Below are 19,348 nucleotides of genomic sequence, written 5' to 3' on the forward strand. Positions count from 1 at the left end.
GTTGGCACCGGGGCCGTTTGCGGGATGTTGTGAGGTTCCTCCCTCCCTCCCTGCCAACTCCTTTCTGCCCCCCCCCGCCCCCGAGCCGCGCTGACTGCGCTGCAGTGCCCGCAGAGATGATGATGCTGGCACCGCGTTGTGCCCCACTCCGGGGTGATGGCGTCAGTGGGTCATACCTCGCACACTGGTTTGAAGGGAGCAGCAGGGAGAACCCGCTGGGCTCCCCCCTCATCCCAGCACCACACGTGCCAGGGGCAGCACCAGGCAGGTGGGTGCCAGGCTGGAGGCTTGGGCACATCCCAGGGCACAGATCCCCACTGCTTTCTTCTCTTGCTGCTGAAAGGAGCCAACCAGGATCAGGGACAGGACCTCAACTCTGACCAGCAGGAAAACTCAGGACAATGGAATGCAGTCTGCCAATCTTTTACCATTTCAGCTGTGCTTTATGACTCATTATTGCAAAGACTCTTTTAGTAAAGTACCACCCTGGGGTATCCAACCAAAAAGAAAAGGTTTTTATTAAATTAAAGGGTTTTTTTTTTTGTTTTTTTTGTTTTTTGTTTTTTTAAACATACTATAATAACTACTATGCAGTTCAACTGTCAATCATCTCAGAAAGTTCAAGAAGGAGATCATCCTCATCCTTCTCCAGGTCCAAGTCAATTTCTGCTACCATTTCCCCTCCTGAGATTTCCAAGATGAACTTTTCAGTGTCATCTTCTACAGCCTTGGTGAGCAGGCTGACCTCCGGCAGGGCTGGAGCAGCAGTCTGGGAAGAAGGAAGACAAAGTCAATGATTGCTCAGGAGATCCTTCCTCTGCAGTGCTTCTCCTTCAGCACTGCTGATCCTGAACCCAACACGGGGGCTAAGGGGCTCCTGAAGGATGTTAACAACCACGGGAAGTCTGCAGAGCACCTCAGGTCTTTTTAACAATGCAGCATTAATGGACAAATTCCTTCACACTACAGAGGAATCACAGGGCTGCAGAGCATTGTGCACACACTGTCATTCATCCAGCATCCTGCACACAGTGACTACTTTGAAAGGAAACCTGCAGAACATTTCAGTTCTCCACACTTTCTACAGGAGTTGTATCTCAGTATCAGCCTGACCAGGACAGCACTGACACTTCTTCCCCTCCTTACCAAAGCTGCTTTTTTAGCTGGAGGCTCCTCTTCTTCAGTGCTCGTTTAAATCAGCACAGTGCTAGAGCTGTTACATACCACATTCTATTTGAGCAACAGAAAGTCATTCCTGTTCCCCTACACAACATCCACCCACAGTCTGATTTCATTGAACACGAAGCCATCGTGACCTTTTTGTATCCAGTGCTCCCACGTTAACCTCACAAGTTGTACCTGGTGCCAGCAGGGTTACTGCCTCACTGCCAGATACAATCAGATCAATTCTGAGTTTGAGGAGTGCAAAGCTGTCTGGGAAAGCCATTGAAAGTACCAGGATTGTGAAACATGGCTGCAGCTCTTCACCAAAGGCAGGAAGGTAGGAATGCACTCATGATGGTGGCACATGGTGAGCAGTGAGACACAAGAACATGTGAAGAAATTGTGTCACTGTGTCCATCTACAGAAGGGACTCACCTCTGCGGGTGCAGAGACAGCTTTGGGAGCAGCCCTGCTCCATTCCACAGTCTTTTCCTCTTCTCTTCCAGGTGCTTTAAAACAAGGAAAAAGAAAATCACTTGGTCAACAGCAAGCATAGAAAGAAACCTGAGTGCCAGTGTTTCCTCCATGTGCTTATTTCCTCACATTCAATAACAAAGAACACGAGAGAGGCGACATCTTGCAGTCCATACAGTATCCAAGCTCTTCCCTCCTTCACATGCTGTCTCTTCACGAAGCCTCTCTCACCTGCCCAATGAATAACTCACCCCCCTGACCTTTGTGACAGAGGTTGGCCCCCATGTTAAAAACTCAATCCATGCTTTACAAACACATTTACATATTAAAACAAGCAACACGCCAAAGATGAAGATAACCTTGGCGTCAACACACAGAACATGCCACACCAAAAACATGGCAGAAAGAAAGTACAGGAGAAACTGAATTACAAAACCTCACAGCGAATGAATTCTCCAGAATGAAGCAGGCAGACACCACGGATTCAATGGAAAAACACATGGATGGACATCCTGGCACTTCCTGCCTTTGCATTTGGTAAGAAACAGCCCAGGCAATTCTAAGCAAACTTCATTTGCTTGACAGGGGAAGCACTTCAGCAGAGCAGACAGTGAAACACCTCGTTACCTGCTGGCTTTGCGATCTGCTGCATCCGCAGGGCTTTCTCCTGCTTGATTTCTTCTAAGCTTTTAATATGCATTTCTTCCAATCGCTTGATTTTACGCGGTGGCTCTTCCAGTTTCACGTTACCAGGCTCAGGTGGAGGGAAAATTCTCTTCTTCTTGCGCTTATCCTTAGATCTCTTCTCAGTAAGAACCTCTTCTACTTTTTGCTTCTCTTCTTCCCCAGCCTTTCTACGAGGCTGCGCTTCAGCGGAAGGCCACTGACATCAGCTACAGAGAGAAAACAACAACATTCCTAAGATAATTCCTTTGGAGAAAGATTTTTACAAGTCAACCACAAACTTTGGTTTCTCCAAGTGTATGTTCTCAAATTCACCTTTCAGCTGCTACACTTGTGTGCCACTTGGAGTCATCACAGACCCACGACACACTTTCCTCCCTCCTGCTTCAGCAGTGCCCTCCCATTTACGTGGAGGCAGCCAAACAGCAGCTCACAAGCAGCCCTTACCTACAGAGGATTTCCGTTTTCCAGGTTTATCAGCAGTATTCGGTTGACTCACAGGCACCTCCCCTAAAACAAAGAAAAACAAAGTGCTTATTTGACAGAAACTAACAGAATTACTGTCTTGTGAGCCCATTTCCCACCCAAAACAAATACAACCAAAAGACACCACTTTGACAGCCCTGACACAAAATTATATTGCAACTGTAATGCACTCAGGGTAAGTCCCAATTGTAATTTATCCATTCCACTTAGGAGCCACCAAATGGAAGCAAAGGTACTCATCATTACCCTGCTTTGCAGGCAGCATCACAGTGCTGACCAGTGTCCGCACATTCTCCTTCTTAGGCACACGAACAATCTGAGATTTGAGCCGATGAGCAGGAGCTCCTGAAGGTCCTTCTGATCCAAGTGTTTTTATTCCAGCATTCAAACTGTCATCTGGGAACACAGAGCAGTAAATGAGACCGAGGGACAGAGGCACACGCTGAGGACCACAGCTCTGCAAACTGCCTCCTGCTCAGAAGCATGCAGAACAAACCCTGTCAGCTCTCCCCATAGCTAAGAGCACCATGGACCTGATGTCTGTCTGCTGCCCTCCTTTCATCCTTCTGGATATTAAAAGTAGGCTTTATCCCTTACTTTATCCCATCCACATGACATTAGATTCCTCTCTCAGCAAATGTGGCTTTCACCACTGGTTGGAAAGATGCACATACAGGCACTTAAACTCCATGCTGTGGCCTCGTCTTGCTCTAATGATGTAAACAAAGGAGTTTACCTTCCTAATCTGAAAGGCACATGAAGTTACAAGGTAGGAACAAGATCATGGAAATAGCTGATTCCATTCAGCAACCCTATGTTCTGTTGTGTTTGTACAATGAATTGCTTTGGAGTTAATTGGCAAGTGCTTCTGATTAATCCTGGAATACCTTGTTTTGTATCAGCATCAGATTTTGTAGTGGAAATTATCTGCAATCCAAGATGGTTTTCTTCAGCTGGTTGCTGGACAGGTGTTTTTGTTTCTTCTCCCTCCTTAGAAAGCTGGTCTGTACAAGCAAAGAAAAAATCAGTCTCTTCAGTTATGCGGTAGGAATTCAATCAGATTATCCACTGCACAAAGATGGCAGGCAAGGCTGAAAACCCACACAGATAAATGCTGAGTCTCCACTTGCCCATCCAAATGGCTTCTCTGTGAACAAAGAAATCCCCCCCTACACAACATTCATCTCCCTGACACCCAGAAAAAGCTTAAATGCAGGAGAACAACCTGCAAGGCAAAGGCCACAGGAGCAGAGAGAAGCTGAGCATGCAAGATAAACTGAGGTATCAGAAGCGCACAAAGTTCAGCTCTGAACCTATCTATCAGCTCACAAGTGAACGTTACCTGGCATTCTTTATGACACTATACCCACCTGTGAGTAATAGAGTTAATCTTTCGTACCTAAAAAAGACAAACTCACTTTGGCTTGGTGGAAAGAAAACCCCATTGAGGTAACGTCCCTTGGTGTGATGGAAGGCACAGTTGGATTTCTGGCAGCCTCCTGGCTGGTTCTCCCAGTAGCAGGAAATCATGCTGCGTTTTTTCTGAAGACAGAAAGGAAGAAGAGCTGATGATAACGTGGACCTAAGATCTGCAAAGGGAGACTGAGTTCCAGATGGTTCCAGTGAGCAGACTGCCACAAAGCAGCACTCAAACACCACTCTGAAGCGTGCGCAGGCTGGGAGCACCAGGCTCACTGAGCTTTCCTAGAATTCTGTGGGTGAGGACACCAGTTTAGAAGGGGTTAAACTAACACACCTTGCAGAATGCTTGTCTGAATGATGTGGTTCTTTAGTATCTGTTGATAGAACACTGTTGGTATCAACTACAAGAATATTCTGCTATGATATACCAATGCCATTGAGCTCTCTTCCCTCTGCTTCCTCCCCTATTCTTAACCGTAGGAACCATCATCATTTCAAAGCAAATGAACCTAATCTGCAAAAGCACATTCAGCCCACCTAAAGAAATGAGAAGTGGGTTTGGTGATAAACTCTGAGGAGCCAACACTCACACTGATCTCCATGTGCCTGAACCTGCAGACATTCCTGAAGCAGCGGCCCTCCTTCCACAGCGTGCAGATGGTTTCATTGCCCAAAGCGGCTTCACAGTGCCTGAAGGGACAGTTGTCTCCCTGTAACCCAATGGAAACCAAGAGAGGAAAATGAAATAGTACAGCCTGAGAACTGGCCATGCTTTGAGCTCATTTTTAGCGAGTTGCTCTATTGTACAATGCAATTAGTTATGAAGTTTGCTGAAGACCAGTAATACTTCTACTTATTCTACCCATTCCTCTTAACTTCAGAACTGAAAGAAAGAAAAAATGAAGGAAAAAACCCAAGCAGACCTTTTTACAAGTGGAATAGAAGTAGAAATAGCAATCATTTCCTTTAATTGACATGCTGGATGAGCGCACAGAAGCAGTTCTGGACTCGAGGATCTCTGTGCAGCTCTTCCTGTGCTTCTCAAAGAGCTGGCTCGTGCTTCCTTGGACTGAAAGTCTTCTACAGTCTTGATCAGTGAAATCTTCTTTTGAAAAGGAACCCTAAGCAAAACACCAAAAAGCAGAAAAGAATGAGGAATGCCCACCCGTCTTCCCAGCTTTGTTCTCTTCATTCAATCAGTCTCTCAGGAGCAGTTGTTTCAAAACATTGCCCTCCTCAACACTGGTCAAACTCTAGTAACATCACCCTGACTCAGCACGGAGTCCCTGGGCTGCACGGCTGCAAGCCCTCCAATGGAGCCCCTCCTTCAACACCACGAGTGACAGCAGTGAGTAACCCCAACACATTTGTCTGACCGCTGCAGGTCTTCAAGCTCAACCACCTGGACAACCTCAGCAAATACAGTGATCTTCAAAGCTTTGCAGTTCACTTCTCCTGTAGGCCGAACCAACACTGAATCCGTGAATTAATTAATTATAACAGGTTAGGAAGAATTTTCCTCCTCACTTTGCCTATGTCAAATTCTGTAAGTTGGAATTTCTGGTCTTCAAGGATTTTTCACCTTTGAAGAATCCACAAAAACCATCCTCCGTCTTTATTACCTGTACAGCAAAAGCATGCCAGTGCGTATCAATACACAAATCCACACACATGTGCCTGTATACTGTAACTCAGCACTGCATGGAGCTGCAGCACGATCTGCTCAGCCACAACAAGGGTTTGGGTTGGTTCATTTTTTTTTTTTCTTTTCTGATGTAAAAATCAAATATTTTGATATTTTAGATTTGTTTTGTTGTTGTATTTTTTAAGGTACCAAATGCAGTAAAACCTGCAACCAGGCCAGACAGAAGATCAAATTCAAGTGATTCAGAACTCTTTCATTAAAGTGCTGCACATTTCTGAGCTAAGCATTTCCGATAGTCAATAAAGGTTGGAACCTTTTACTCACACAGACACTAGTGAATTTTCGAGGAATTTTTTTTTTTTTTCTTTTTTTTTTTTTCAGGGAATTTCCCCAAATCTAAACTAAAGAGAGGAGAAGTCGGGTTCTCAAGTTAGTTGCTGGATTGACTGCATGACGAAGGGAACAAAAACAGCACTTAAGGACAAAGTTCCCTTCCCTCCTCCAGTACTGATAGAAATGCTGCCTTTTACCTTTAGTACCTTCACATCAGATTCCTCTCTGGCAGATTCCTATGCTTCTAACAACCTCGGTGCTGCCCTGCACAGACGCCGGGCACCAACTGTCACTGGACTCTGCACCATGGAACACGCACACAGCTCAGCACTTCTGTTTCCTCACAATTGGAAGGGTTCTGGAATCGGGAGCATGAAGCGGACTAGAAATACCTCACATCCCTCTGCTCCTTACGAGCCCTTCCATTTTAAAACAAGATAAGCCCAGACACATCTGTTAGCACAGCAGCCCAAATGCTAACCAGAACACACAGTGTGTAACACCGAAAGTACCAGTTTAATGCCATGCCACAAACCCTATTTAATGGTGCAGGTGACCGCCCCTATCAGATACCCATGACCTCCATGACTCCAGCCCTGGTGCACGCAGGCACCACCTGCCCAATACCCAACATCTCCCCCCTCTTTATCATCTCCAGCCCCTGTAAAGGTTCCCCTGCATACTCCCTGTTACCCCAAAGGTGATTTGCACATTTAAGGCTATTCCGCAAATGAATCAATCATTAAACATATGCGAAAAACAATGAAACTGTCATAATAACATACCAAAGAGATGCAGCTGCAGTGACTACAAACCTGAAAGCACACAACAGCAATCTGCCTAAAAATTGTGAAATGCTGTATGGCAACACTTAGTCAACTTGTAGAGAACGGTGCATTCAAGTTCAAGATAACAGCACAGTACACAATGGAGTTACAACTTCTCCAAGTTCAATGTAACACTATTGTACAGAATCTTCATGGCAATCCAGTTCTGTCCAGTGTGCATTATAATGTCACACTCCATAACCAAATAAGAAGACAAAAACATATTGGCTGTGCAGAATCGTTCTGAATGTCCACCACTGGGGGACTATCCAGGAACAAGGTCTCCCCCGCTCACGAACTATCAGTCCGGCATGAAGGCTGGATTCCCAGTTCGGACCTTCAGGCACATTGGGAGCAACGCTGTCTCATGTGCCGTTACCAGCAGCCGCTGCCCAGTGCTGACGTCAAATCACTGGCTGCACTGGAGACATTAACCAAGGAGACGTTGACCAAAACTGGTGCTGAGATGTTCGGATCCTCACGGTGCACAGGATGGCTCGTCGTTTGGTGCCGGCTTAACCCAACGTGCCGGCAGCCAGCAGGGCCCACTTGGGGTCCCGACACAGACGTGTTTCCTGCCCTTGACAAGGAGTGGCATAGGGTCTGGGAGCCATGGCCCTCCGTCGGGTCTGATCAGGGCCTGACCTATTGGTGTCCATTTGGTCAGCTGATGGTCTCCCTTCCAATTCTCTCAGTTAACTTTCTAAGAGCACCAAAGGTGGGTAGCAGCTTCTGCGCCTCTTCGTCCCCTGCAAAAGCTCACAGAACTCCATGCTGGCTTTCTCTAATGCTGACCGACTCACACAGTGAGAAGCTCCGTCAGCCAGACCTCTCCGCATTATCCACATAATAAGCAGATTGAGGTCCTCATCACACACTCTGTGTCATTTCTTGTCAGCATGTCCTGTCCCATCCCTGGCTCTCCAGCAGGACTGTAATGCTGGGGTGAGCAACACTGGGCACTGTCAGTGTGTTTTTCTTGCAAGCATCTTCCAGGGAAATACGTGCAGGCGTTCCCCACTCTTGGCTGTACCTCTGCAGTGCTGGGTCCTGTATGAGCAGAGTTCTCTGCCCCAGAAGCCAAGTCACTGCTGTGCAGAGCTCAGCCTCGGGGTGAATGTGCTCCTGAGTTTGTCCCAGTGCAAGGACAGCCTTCTCATTGCCCTTTAGGAGCACCTCTGGTGCTGATGGGTGCTCTGCTCTCAGCAACCACTGGATACACGGCTCCAGGCGCGTGTGTGCTTTGTCACCTTGAGCTGTTTGCTCTGATCGCATCTCACCCTGGGGAGCCGGGATTTCCCTTTGGTCTCGGTGTCACTTCGAGACCAGTAGCAACACTAGGGGTCAGAGGAGAGCTGCTGAATGTGTGAGCAAAGCTGCTAATTGAGAAGGAGATCGCACGCGTGTGACTTTGAAACCCGAATTAATGAGCTTCACCCTCCTGACTAATGCAGACCTCATGCAGCCCTGGGCCTGCCCTTCTCCAGCCTCCTGCCTTGTTTTGCCTACTCATAGGAAAAGATTTAGCATAGCTCAGAGCCCCAGGCGGCGCTTGGAATGCCAGCAGGAAAGAGCTGCTGGTGTCCACAAAGCTCAGGACTGCAGCAGTGGGGCTGCTGGACCTCAGTGTTCTGAACACTCTGATGTGGAAGTGATTGGCAGATGCTGTGGCCGGAGGGATGAGGTGCCTGCAGGGCGTCCCTTGGAAGAAGGTTTGGTGAGGATGGATCCTCTGAGCCAGCATCGGGGACAGGGTGCTGGGTGCAAATGCCAGTGCTGCCCCCTGTCATCCTTTTGATTTTAAAAGGAGTACAGCTCCGTTTCCAAACTTTGCCAACCACAGGCTGGCTGGCAGCTTGAAGGAACTGCCATGAAATTGGTCTAATGAAACGTTCCTGGCAGAGCTTCAGGATGGAGAAAGTGCAGTTTGTCCTCAACTGAGCTGAGGTCCAATGAGCTGAGTTTCCTGGCTCAGAGCAGAGGCCGTGAGCATCACGTCTCACAGTCTGTGTCACCTGGGCAGAGCCGTTAGGCAGGGGCTGCTAGTGGGGAGATGCCAAAATTTCCATGAAGATGATTGCTCAGATATGCCTGAGTTCAGATGGAGGGGCCCATTGCCCTACCAGGAAGTGGAAGATGCTTGGGGGTGAGGCAGCTCGTGCTTTCCCATGCCTGTAGGACCTTACAGTGCTGTGCCTTTCCACATACCTACCCCACCTTCTTTCTTTCCCATGCAGGGGGCATCATTAATCCAGTGGGTGGCAGCAGAATTCCAGGACAGCCCCACTGCAGTGTGTCTCTGTGGCAGAAGGACACACCAAGCCTGTGCTCTGCCTGGATGCCACTGATGAACTGCTTTTCACTGCCTAAAAAGGTATATGTTGGACAGAACAGGTGTGGGGGCTGCTGGCTTTTTATGCGCTATTCTCATAGATCTCCCCAGGCTGGCGTGGGGAATTGGGGTGCATGGCAGGGATGGCTCCTTCTGGGCTGCTCCCCTGTCCCTGCCTTCTGATGTCCAGGTGCTGGAGCAGGCTGGCTCCATTGCCCTGGAGTGGAGCTGTGGGTGGTGGGAGGCAGCGCTTGGGAAGGAGTTGGTGCCTCCACGCCACGGAGGAAGTCCCCAGCCCAACTCTCTCAGTCACGTTCTTCTTCCTACAGACCGGAGCTGTAAGATGTGGAACTTGGTGACGGGTCAGGAAATTGCTTCCCTCAAGGGTCACCCAAATAATGTCGTTTCCATCAAGTACTGCAGCCACACGGGGTTGGTGTTCACCGTGTCCACGTTGTACATCAAAGTGTGAAACATCCGGGACCCAGCGCGCTGCATCCGCACCCTGACGTATGTAGTGGGAAGAGTGGCTGTGGGGGACTGTGGGCAGCTCTGGCTTTGCAGAAGATGGTGTGAGGAACTCCTGGGGTCCCACAGGCTGGAAACAGAGCCCAGCTGTTTTAGGATCAGTGCCTACAGCTGTAGGAAACAGGGAGGCTTAGGGAGATCTTGGAATGGAATCTGTGGGGACCCTCTGCATCAAAGGCTCTAAGGAAAGGACCTGGAAGTGGTTTTCAGCCCTTCCTGGGGGTGGCCAAGAGCACCAGCAAGAAGGGATGGGGATTTCCTTTTTTGGTTCAACTAATATGCCACAGGAAGACAACCACATTAACCCAGCTGTATTTGTTGTTGTTGTTTATCTACAGCATGAAGCATTTCCCTTGGAAAGTCTCTGCTGCCACTCATCGTACAACAGACTTAAAGCACAGCACTTGGCACCTAGCAGTGCTGTGAAGGGTTGGAAAGGCAGCGCATCATTGTGCTGAGGGCCAAGAGACGGTTCAGACAACAGAAGCATTTGTCCACATTTCTGACATGAAGGCTGTCGCCTCCCGATCCGGCGACAAATCAAGGCTGCTGTGTGAAAGTACCGTGCCTCCGCACATGGGAACAGACGGGACTCACACACAGTGTGTAACACCGAATGTTCCAGTTTAATGCCACGCCACAAACCTACCCAATACCCAACAGGGGGGACCAGTCAATGCTGCTCATCAGCCATCAACCCCGGATGCTGGAGAAGGCAGACTATGTTGTGGTGCCAGAGCATTACACCATGGCTGAGATGGGGACACCCACCGAACTGAGGACCCGCTGTGGATCCTACAGCCGGCTGCTGCAGCACTGAGGACCACAGGGCAGCTGGAGTGGGATGCGATGGGACATGGGGTGCTGTGGCTGTCTCCGCTCCCCGCTGCAGGATGGGAAGAGTGGGATGCTCTGGGATTTGTATGGAATAAAGCGGAGATGTTTTGTAGAGGAGCAGGTTGGGATGTGGGGTGTGGGCAGCTCAGCCTCAGTGCATGGTTGGTTATGGAAGCTGGGTGTCTGCCCTCAGAATGTGGCTGTGGCAGCACTGTGGGTTATGGGGGGGAAGCACAGCTCAGCCCAATTCTGGATGAACTTTCCAGTCACGTCTTCATGCCAAAGCGTTGCAGATAGCACAGGGAGTGCAAAGGGGAGGAGGAGAGCAGCAGTGTGAAATGGAGCAATGGGCAAAGAGTGTGGGGTGGGGGGAGGAGGGATGAGGAGAGGTCCCCTCATCCACCCCAACCCTGAGCACGGCACAGAGCAGAATGCAGGCAGGCTGAGCACAGAACAGCCCAACACTTTATTTCACAAGAAGCAGCACAGGAAAAGCATAACAGCATAGGAAGCAGAGGGAGATGTGAGAGGTAGAGGGGATGGGGCTGTGTTCATCACCGACCCCAAATGCTCGTGTGGCCAGTTGGCCCCTTGCAGGCTGAAGCACAGCACTCAGACGGTTTGGTTACTTCCTGTGTGAAGAAGAAGAGATGGTGTCCCATAGGGCCACGTTCACATCCCAACCCTCAGCTCCCTGCAGAGTCCCTGCCCAGCCCTGGTGCAGCACCACAAGGAGCACAAGGAGCACAGGGACCCCTTCCAACCCCCAGCCCCACACCGCAGCTGTGCTCGAGTTGCTGCTTCCACCTTCCTGGCCTGTAAGGTAAGAAGAGCCATTGTCTCAGCCCAGTTTGTAGGAGGGAGGCAAGGTTCTTTGATATACGTATACCTGGTGCGGGATTAAGAAACAACGGTTCAAACATTGGTCCGACCAGTTTATTACAAGACTTTATCAGGGAGATGGGGAAGGGGAGGACGGATGCTATTATGGTGTAGGGTGATGGGGAAGGGAATGCAGTAAAAATATGAAATAGAAGCAAGGAGTCTCTGTAGGAAGCAAGAGGGAGATATTCACCACCATGGATCCATCGAGGTTTGTAGTTCAGTCATTGGTCTTCAGGCGTTGTTCTGTTAATGGTGACCACGATGACAATTTCCAATGGTAGCACCAACTTATTTATATGTCCAAAGTGGTCAAGTCAGCTCACTTTGGAGTGACAGCTCGAATCCAAAGTAGTTGAGTCAGCACTCCTTGGAATGGAAGCTTCTGGCTCTGGGATCTTAGCAGAAATTCCTTTGTTCCCATCTTCTGAGCCTTGCCAGCAGATAAGAGGGAGCAGGGATACCCATCCGCATCCTGTTTTTCACAGGGCACGATGGCTTCATTACCCAGATTTCCCACACCAAGCTGGAGCTATTTAGTCCCGGGCCAGATCTTCCGCTCATAAACAGTCCTGAGCACTCTTCTGGAGGCAAACAGCTCTGAAGGAAGGTGCTTTCAAATATTCAAATACCCAAAAAGTGATATTGATTGTCACACGGTAGCACCCATTACTTGCCACTTCAATAAATCATTGAGAGTCTTCTCACAAGAAACACCTCAGGAAGCAAGCTTGGAGCCAGAAAACAAGGAAGGACTCTCACAGCCATGACCCCCAGCCCTGTTCTTGCTGTGGGGCATGGAGCAGCTTTGAGCACCAGGAAGGGGAACCCTGGGAGAAATCGGGGACCTCAATGCTGCCCTGGCACTGGGCAGAGGTGGGGGACAGCGCTGCCCTCATCACTCACTGGGCGCCGTGTTGTAGCCTTTCTCCTTCTTCCCTGCAGACAGAGAGATGCATCAGCACAGGTTCACATCACAGCCAGGCTGAGGGCTCCTGAGGGAGCCTCAAATCCCCCCACAGCCCCCACTGTCCTCCTACACCCCTCCACTTTTACCTGCATGGCGTCTGTAGATGATGAATCCAACGCCAGCCATGATGGCAATGGCCACAACGGCGACAACCACCCCCACCACGTTGGGCACCAGGCTGGACTGTGACTGCTCTGGGGGAAGGCAGGGCTGTCAGCAGCGGAAGGGGCAGCCCAGAGCCCCCCAGCCCCACATCCCCTCACTCACCTCATGAGTAGAGGCTGGGCAGGGGCAGGCTGGCGTGCTCCACGCAGCACTGGTACTTGTCCCCGTGCGGGGCACGTACCTCCGACCGGAGCTGTTGTAGTGCACGAAGATTTCGCCATCCACGTACCTCACTTCAAAGAACCAGGGCTGCTCGGGGCCGGAATCCGTCATCCCTATTTCAAAGTACCGCATGGAGTGGAGCTCTGCGGGGTCGGAGCGCGGCGACCCCCCCTTTTTTATTAATTAGCAAGCTACTGCCTATAGAATAACAACACTACTTATATTAATAACATAACCATTATAACTCAATCAAGACCTCGATTGACAATCCTCTAGAAGTGAAAAAAGAGACAAGTCAAACACAGCATAACAACATTACTGTTAAACCTACTAAAAAGAACAAACTCGTTTGCTCTGCAACCTAAGTTTCTGCAACCTGGAAATAAATCCATGAGGGTCCCATTGTGTTCACATGTCACTAGTTAGGAAAAGTCTTCAACTTTCATATACTCTGATATATTGATTTTTAATGGCCACTAACTATTGTGCAACAAATGCTTTTAGGATGCTCATAACCATGCCTTTGAGCTAATAATTGATAATTGAACTTTATGAAGTTGCATGTCAGATAGAACCAGTTTTAGAGGACAAATGTGCTGGAGTATCACTAGGGGCATTATTACTTATTGACCCTTGAGAAACAGCAAACCGTGTTGGTGGTGGTTGCGACAGGCGGTGCCAGCAGGGCCTTCCCTGCTTCAAAGTGCACCTTTCCTCTCTCACCCATCACAGATTCTCTCCTGCATTCAGGGTCTGAAGGATTTCTTCCAGTTGTACACCATATCCGCATGGCCAGTGCGTGATACAGAGCCCAAGTGGAACAGCTGCCTGGAAAACAGAATAAACTATCAAATTTAGTTCTATTAGTATGCACTTTTGTCTCAAGTGATGCATGGTCATATTTTTAAAATCCCAATTAGTTGGGTGTAAGAGACGTATCCATTCTACAATACAGGGTCGTCCCTTTGCCTGGGATTCCTTTCCAAGTTTTGTCTTTGCAAATTAAGAAAAGCTAATTAATAGGCTAATAACATCATGAGTGAGCAGTACTAACATACTAAAAGAGCTATTCCCATAGATTACAGCACTGATTACATCAAATCCTTTCTTTAACACACATTTGATCTATGGATAATGCCTAAAATTCTAATTCTTGAGACTGCATTGGTAACAGAAAATCACACACTATGTCAAACCATTACTAATATTATTTATAACACCGCAAGTTACAAAGCAATTCCACTAGGAAAGAAACACACAAACACAGTTATTATAAAGGCTGGATGCTATTTTCTGCCTTGAGATGAGACCAACAACGTATTCTGGTGGTGTTAGTAACAACCGCACAAGATTAGAAGTGTCTAGTGTCATATGAGTATCCTCAGTGAAAATCCATTGAATGATTTGCTTAGAAGCTTCAGATCGTATCCCATAGTCAGTCACAGTCTTACCAGCCTGCTGTAACAATTTCCAATGATGCACTTCCCACCGAACAGCTCCCTGCTGATCGTCTATCAGCGGGCAAGCGAGCTGAAACACAGCTTGACACGGTCCCTCCAATATCATGTCTCTAATGACTCCAGACCAACGCAAAGGTGGAGGATCGCTACGTGTGGGGGGGAATCGCATAGACAGGGGCTGTAAAGACATCGGTGAAACGCTCGAAGAGACTGATGCCTCCTTCGTACGCAGTTCTAAGTCCTGCAGCTCCTCAGTTAATGTTTTATTATGTTCCTCCAACGCTTTCTCATTCCCACCATTATCCGAGTCGCTTTCACTCTCAGGAGCTTCTTGCTGCTCTGCACACCCCTCAGCCCCCCCCCACCGCACCTTCCTCACCAGCCAAAACCGGATCTGCCAGAGACATTGAAGAGGTCGAGGACGGGGGATTATTCGGGGCTTCTGCGGCAGCCCTGACTTGTGAGGCTGATGAGCAAACAGAGTACGAACCTCCTGGTAACAGGGAGTCAAGCTCTGACCTTGACTGAGCACTAGGTCCGGATAGAGCTTGTACCACAGCAGCAGCAATCTGCCGCTCGGCTTGCATATTCTTCAATGTATTTATTTTGTATTCCTTATTTTTGGAGATAACAAAGTCCCACATATGGTCGACTATTTCTCGCCATTCGGCTACAGTGAACATCAGTGCCACCTCCTGAAGATGTCCATTCATATGAGCCCATTTTACCAGCTCGGATATGCATTTAGGAGATACCTGCTCCCCTCTCTTAGAGAGAATACATTTGAGCAGTTCCTCCACAGCTTCCCACAACATCGTGGCTTGCAGAGAACGGGATGGTACCCCGATGAGAGGTGAGTGCCAACCCCCCCCCCAGTTCTTTATTGCCCCCGCACCGCGCTGTTAGAGAGGGGAGGTTCTTTGTTCCTTCTCTCCCTGGGTTTGTTCCCGCTGTCACCGAGTGAGCTCTAGAGAGAACTCCGTGACACAAACTCATTGCAAAGTCTAAGCTAGAAGAAGCGTCACCTCAGTGTATCCCAGAAAAAGAACAGCGTTGAGATTTTAATTGGTTTTGGTTTTTTGTTTTATTGAGGGTGGGTTGTTTTTTGTTGTTTTTTTAGGGTTTTTTTGGGTTTTTTTGGTCTTTTTTTGGGGGGGGGTAGGGGGGTGCGAGGGGAAGGGAGAGGGAGGGGACAGTTGTTTGGTTGTTTTTCATATACAATAAACTATGCAGTTCCACTGTCAGTCGCCTCAGAGAGTTCCCGAAGGAGCTCAACCACATTCTGCTCAACATCGAGTTGTTCCATTGAGTGGAACAATGGTAGTCTTGCAGATGGAGCAATGCAGGAATTCTGACAGGATCTCCAGGTGTATCCAGTTCATCATCTGAAAGCTCCGCAACCAAATTGGAAGGGACCAGTCCTCTTGTGCCATCTGTCAGCTCTCCCTGAAACCAGCCATTCTCACCCACATCTCCAAAGACATTACGCATTGTCCGGCAGTCAGAGGAAGCTCGTTTTCTGGGTCCTCATTAGGACCCTCAACAGGAATGTAGCTGTGTCGAGCTAAGAATCTTCAAACTGCTGGTGATACCTGTCCTGGAGAATGCAGGATGAAGGACAAAAGCTCTGCTCTCACATTCAGGGCCATCCTCTGACAGAAGGCAGCACTCAGGACTGTTCCCAAGGATCTCTTTCATGGCTTTGAGTTCAAGCTCCAGGTCTTCCAGATGACCTTGAAGACTTCTGGCCTCTTCAATGGCAGAATGGAACGGACTGGAGCTATTACGGAGACTCTTGTTTGACTGGGTCAGAGTCTGTCTCGTTGCCTTCCCCAGCTCCATCTGCTGCTTCTGCTGCTCTCTTTTCCCTCTTGCGCGCTCTGTGAGAATGAGTTTCAGAAAGCACTACTCACTGACAGGAAATAAGGGGAAACTTGAAAGACTTTGCAACCTGAGTCCTGGCAGTGTACTGCCAGCGGCTGATTTGGCCGTCCAGGATCCTGGCACCACAAATGCTTCATTGCCAAATGCAGCAATAAGGTGTTCTGGGGAAAGGCCAACTCACAGGTAGTTTTTGAGCACCCATATCACAGTACCAACGGCCAGCACCAGCGCAGGCAGCAGCATCGCTGAGACAGTCACCGGAATGCGGCGCTTCCGCACAGATGTGTGAGCAGCAGCCTCTGTGCTTTTGCCTGTGTTCATCCCTGGAAGAAATGAGACAATGTCCCACGTTACCTTCAGCTGCGCTACAGATAATCTCTCAGTGTGCTTCATGGACCCAAGAGGTCATTTTGTCAGTGGGTGCCTCCGTCTCTGGTGCCGAAGCACCGGAGGACAAGAAGGATTGCTTCCACCTCTCGTTGGGTACGAAGAGGCTGCACAGGCACTACCCGTGTCCTCCTCTGGGCCAAGAGCTGGGGCTGTACTCTGGGGTCTGGGCTTGGTCTGTGGGGAGAGCTACAGAGCAGAATCCCTCATGCTTTTCCCGGCATGCGTGTCCTGAGCTCTCCTGTGGGACGCCCCCCAGGCTGAAGGTCAGGCTTCAGCCAGCACAGGGCACAGCCAGAGCCAGCCCAGGGGAGAAACACTCCTGCTTCTTTTACATGTGCTCTATGCTCACACGCTCAGGTCTGGCTGCTGACCTGGTGTGCAAGAGCTGGCAGCAAGAGCCTGCAGGCACGCAGTGACTCTGGTTTGTGACACCGTATGATCATGGGACAGAAATTACCTGGCATGCTGGTTGGTGCTGCCTGCATTCCTCTGTCCGGGATGGGCAGTGTGGGATATCCACCTTCCTGGAGTGCATCCGGGACCGGCAGTGTGGGATATCCACCTTCCTGGAGTGCATCCCGCTCACTTTGTTGGTCCGTTCCTTTAGAAAGAAAGCAGGGCAGTAGGAGTGGGATGTCACGTGCCCTCATCAAAAACTGAGCTTCTCCAATCCCGAGCTCAGGTAAAGTCCAGGCCCCCCACCCCCAAGTACACTGTGAGCCCCTCTGTTACCCAAAGGCATTTAGGCCCTCCCAGCTATTGGACAATGCTGACTCCCTCACACCTCTTGAGGAATCAGCTCCTGTGCAAGGCCCTCACATTCTGTGCTGTCACCAGCCCATCACAGCCAGGTAGCTGCAGGCTGAAATCCAAGCTCTAACACACAGTCCAAGCCTTCAGAATTAGCATCTCCACCTCATTTCCAGCATTAGCAACCCCTCCCTAGGTTTGAGCTTAGGCAAAAATAGTAACCCTTTTGGTTTAGACTGGGCTGTATAGGTACCAGGTCACACAGGGATGTAAGGAAGCTTGGTGTGGGTGGCGTTGTGCTGCTATACAAAATGTGATCACTGTGAGAATCCCCAAGTACCAATGGATACCCCTAAGGCCCATCTTTCCCCACAATTCACTCCTCTGCCTCACTCGTCAACTGGGTTGCAACCAGCTACGAGGGGTTTTTTTAGTTCTTCTCAGCAGCAGTAGTGTTCTTCAGGGGAAGCCTTTACCTGGAATACCCATTGGGCTTGTCGCATTGTGAGTTTCAGGTCGTCACTCCCGGGAGCTACCTCCCACTTCTCGTCATCGATGGGTCCTTTAACACGGCTGGCATGAGTCCATCCTCTCTCTGCGGTTCGAATAGCTGTTTCTGCAGTAAATAAAACAACATAGGGACCTTCCCCTTGTGGTGTTAGTGTAGCTTCTTTCCAAGTTTTTATTAGGACCCCATCCCCCGGCTGTATCCTATGGATTGCTATCTCCAATGGGGACTGCTGTGCAATCAGATCCTTCTTGTAGTTCCTTGCACCCACTCATTAATTGTATAAGATTTTAATTGATCATCTTGTAAATGGGGGTGACCAAGAGGTATTTCAAGATTATAGGGCATACCATACAGCATTTCAAAAGGTGAAATTCCCAGATCAGTTCTGGGCTTCACACATATATTTAACAGAGCTAACAGCAAGCATTTTATCCAAGATGTCTTAGTTCCTATCATTAATTTTCTAAGTTGTTTTTTAATTTCCCCATTCATTCGTTCTACTTTACCAGAGCTCTGAGGGTGCCAAGGAGTATGATATTCCCATTTAATCCTTAGAATTTTCATTGTGTCACGTGTAACCTTTGACACAAAATGAGCTCCCCTGTCAGAATCTATTGCTTCTCTAATTCCACATCGAGGAATTATATTTTCTAATAGTACCTTCACTACTGTTTGTGCTGTAGCCCTTGCCGTAGGGAATGCCTCAACATAGTTTGTAAGATGGTCTACAATCACTAATAAATATTTATATCTCCCAGTTTTAGGGAGTTCAGTAAAGTCCAACTGGATCCTTGCGAAGGGTCGATAAGCCAATTCTCGCCCTCCTGGGATTCTTTTTCTCATATTCTTTGCATTCACCCTCCAGCAAGTCATATGTCCATTAACAATCCCCTTTGCTATGTTATATACCCCTGTACACATAGAATTATTGGCAAACTGATCCACTAAGGCCTGAGTACCCCAATGTAACGTGGAACCTCCGTAACACCCTCATAGCTACTGATTTTGGGGTTTCCCTTCGTAACACGGCGCCTGGTGGCCGCTGTGCTCGGGAGAATAAAAGCAGCTCGGACCGCCCCGCCCGCACGGGACCCAAGCCGCCCGGCGACCCATCAGGACGGCCTGGACCCGGAAGCGGACCGGACCGGCGGCGGACCGGCGCCGCGGGGAGAGTGCGGGTAAAGGAGAGAGGGGAAGGTCGGGTCTGTGCTCCCGGCCCCCTGGCAGACGGGGCCGTGGGTTCAGGTGGGGTTATGTAGGGCGGTGGTGACACTGGGACTTCTAAATCCCTTCTCCTCCCGCCCTCCTTTTTCTTTTAGGTGATATAAATGCCTCCTCGGCTCTGAGGCTATCCAGAGGTGGGCAGACTCACTTTCCTCTGAACTAAAAGACTCCTTAGCATTTACACAGAGGATAAGGGCCTGACATACCCAGTCCTTAGA

General features: G+C 49.1%; 1 protein-coding gene across 1 annotated transcript; it reads right to left on the reverse strand.

Moving 5' to 3' along the window:
• Positions 1-15,827: 15,827 nt before the first annotated feature.
• On the reverse strand, positions 15,828-17,380 carry LOC146756803 (uncharacterized). The gene is made up of 3 exons (XM_085524262.1): positions 17,103-17,380; positions 16,437-16,578; positions 15,828-16,251 (listed from the first exon to the last, which is right to left on the reverse strand). The coding sequence occupies exons 1-3, from the start codon at positions 17,293-17,295 to the stop codon at positions 16,155-16,157; spliced, it is 432 nt and encodes a 143-aa protein (XP_085380388.1). The 5' UTR covers positions 17,296-17,380; the 3' UTR covers positions 15,828-16,154.
• Positions 17,381-19,348: the final 1,968 nt, after the last annotated feature.

Source organism: Coturnix japonica, chromosome 26, assembly GCF_054131305.1.
Source record: "Coturnix japonica strain WE chromosome 26, WE-NBRP24, whole genome shotgun sequence".
Taxonomy (NCBI): Eukaryota; Metazoa; Chordata; class Aves; order Galliformes; family Phasianidae; genus Coturnix; species Coturnix japonica.

Bases quoted from the DNA above. Each gene is read 5' to 3' on its own strand.
- LOC146756803 (XM_085524262.1), bottom strand. From the start codon at position 17,295: ATGAGGGCACGTGACATCCCACTCCTACTGCCCTGCTTTCTTTCTAAA. The intron at 16,579-17,102 runs GTAATTTCTGTC...CATTTCTTCCAG, and splicing joins AGCACCAACCAGCATGCCAG to GGATGAACACAGGCAAAAGC. The intron at 16,252-16,436 runs GTGAGTTGGCCT...TCATTCTCACAG, and splicing joins TGGGTGCTCAAAAACTACCT to AGCGCGCAAGAGGGAAAAGA.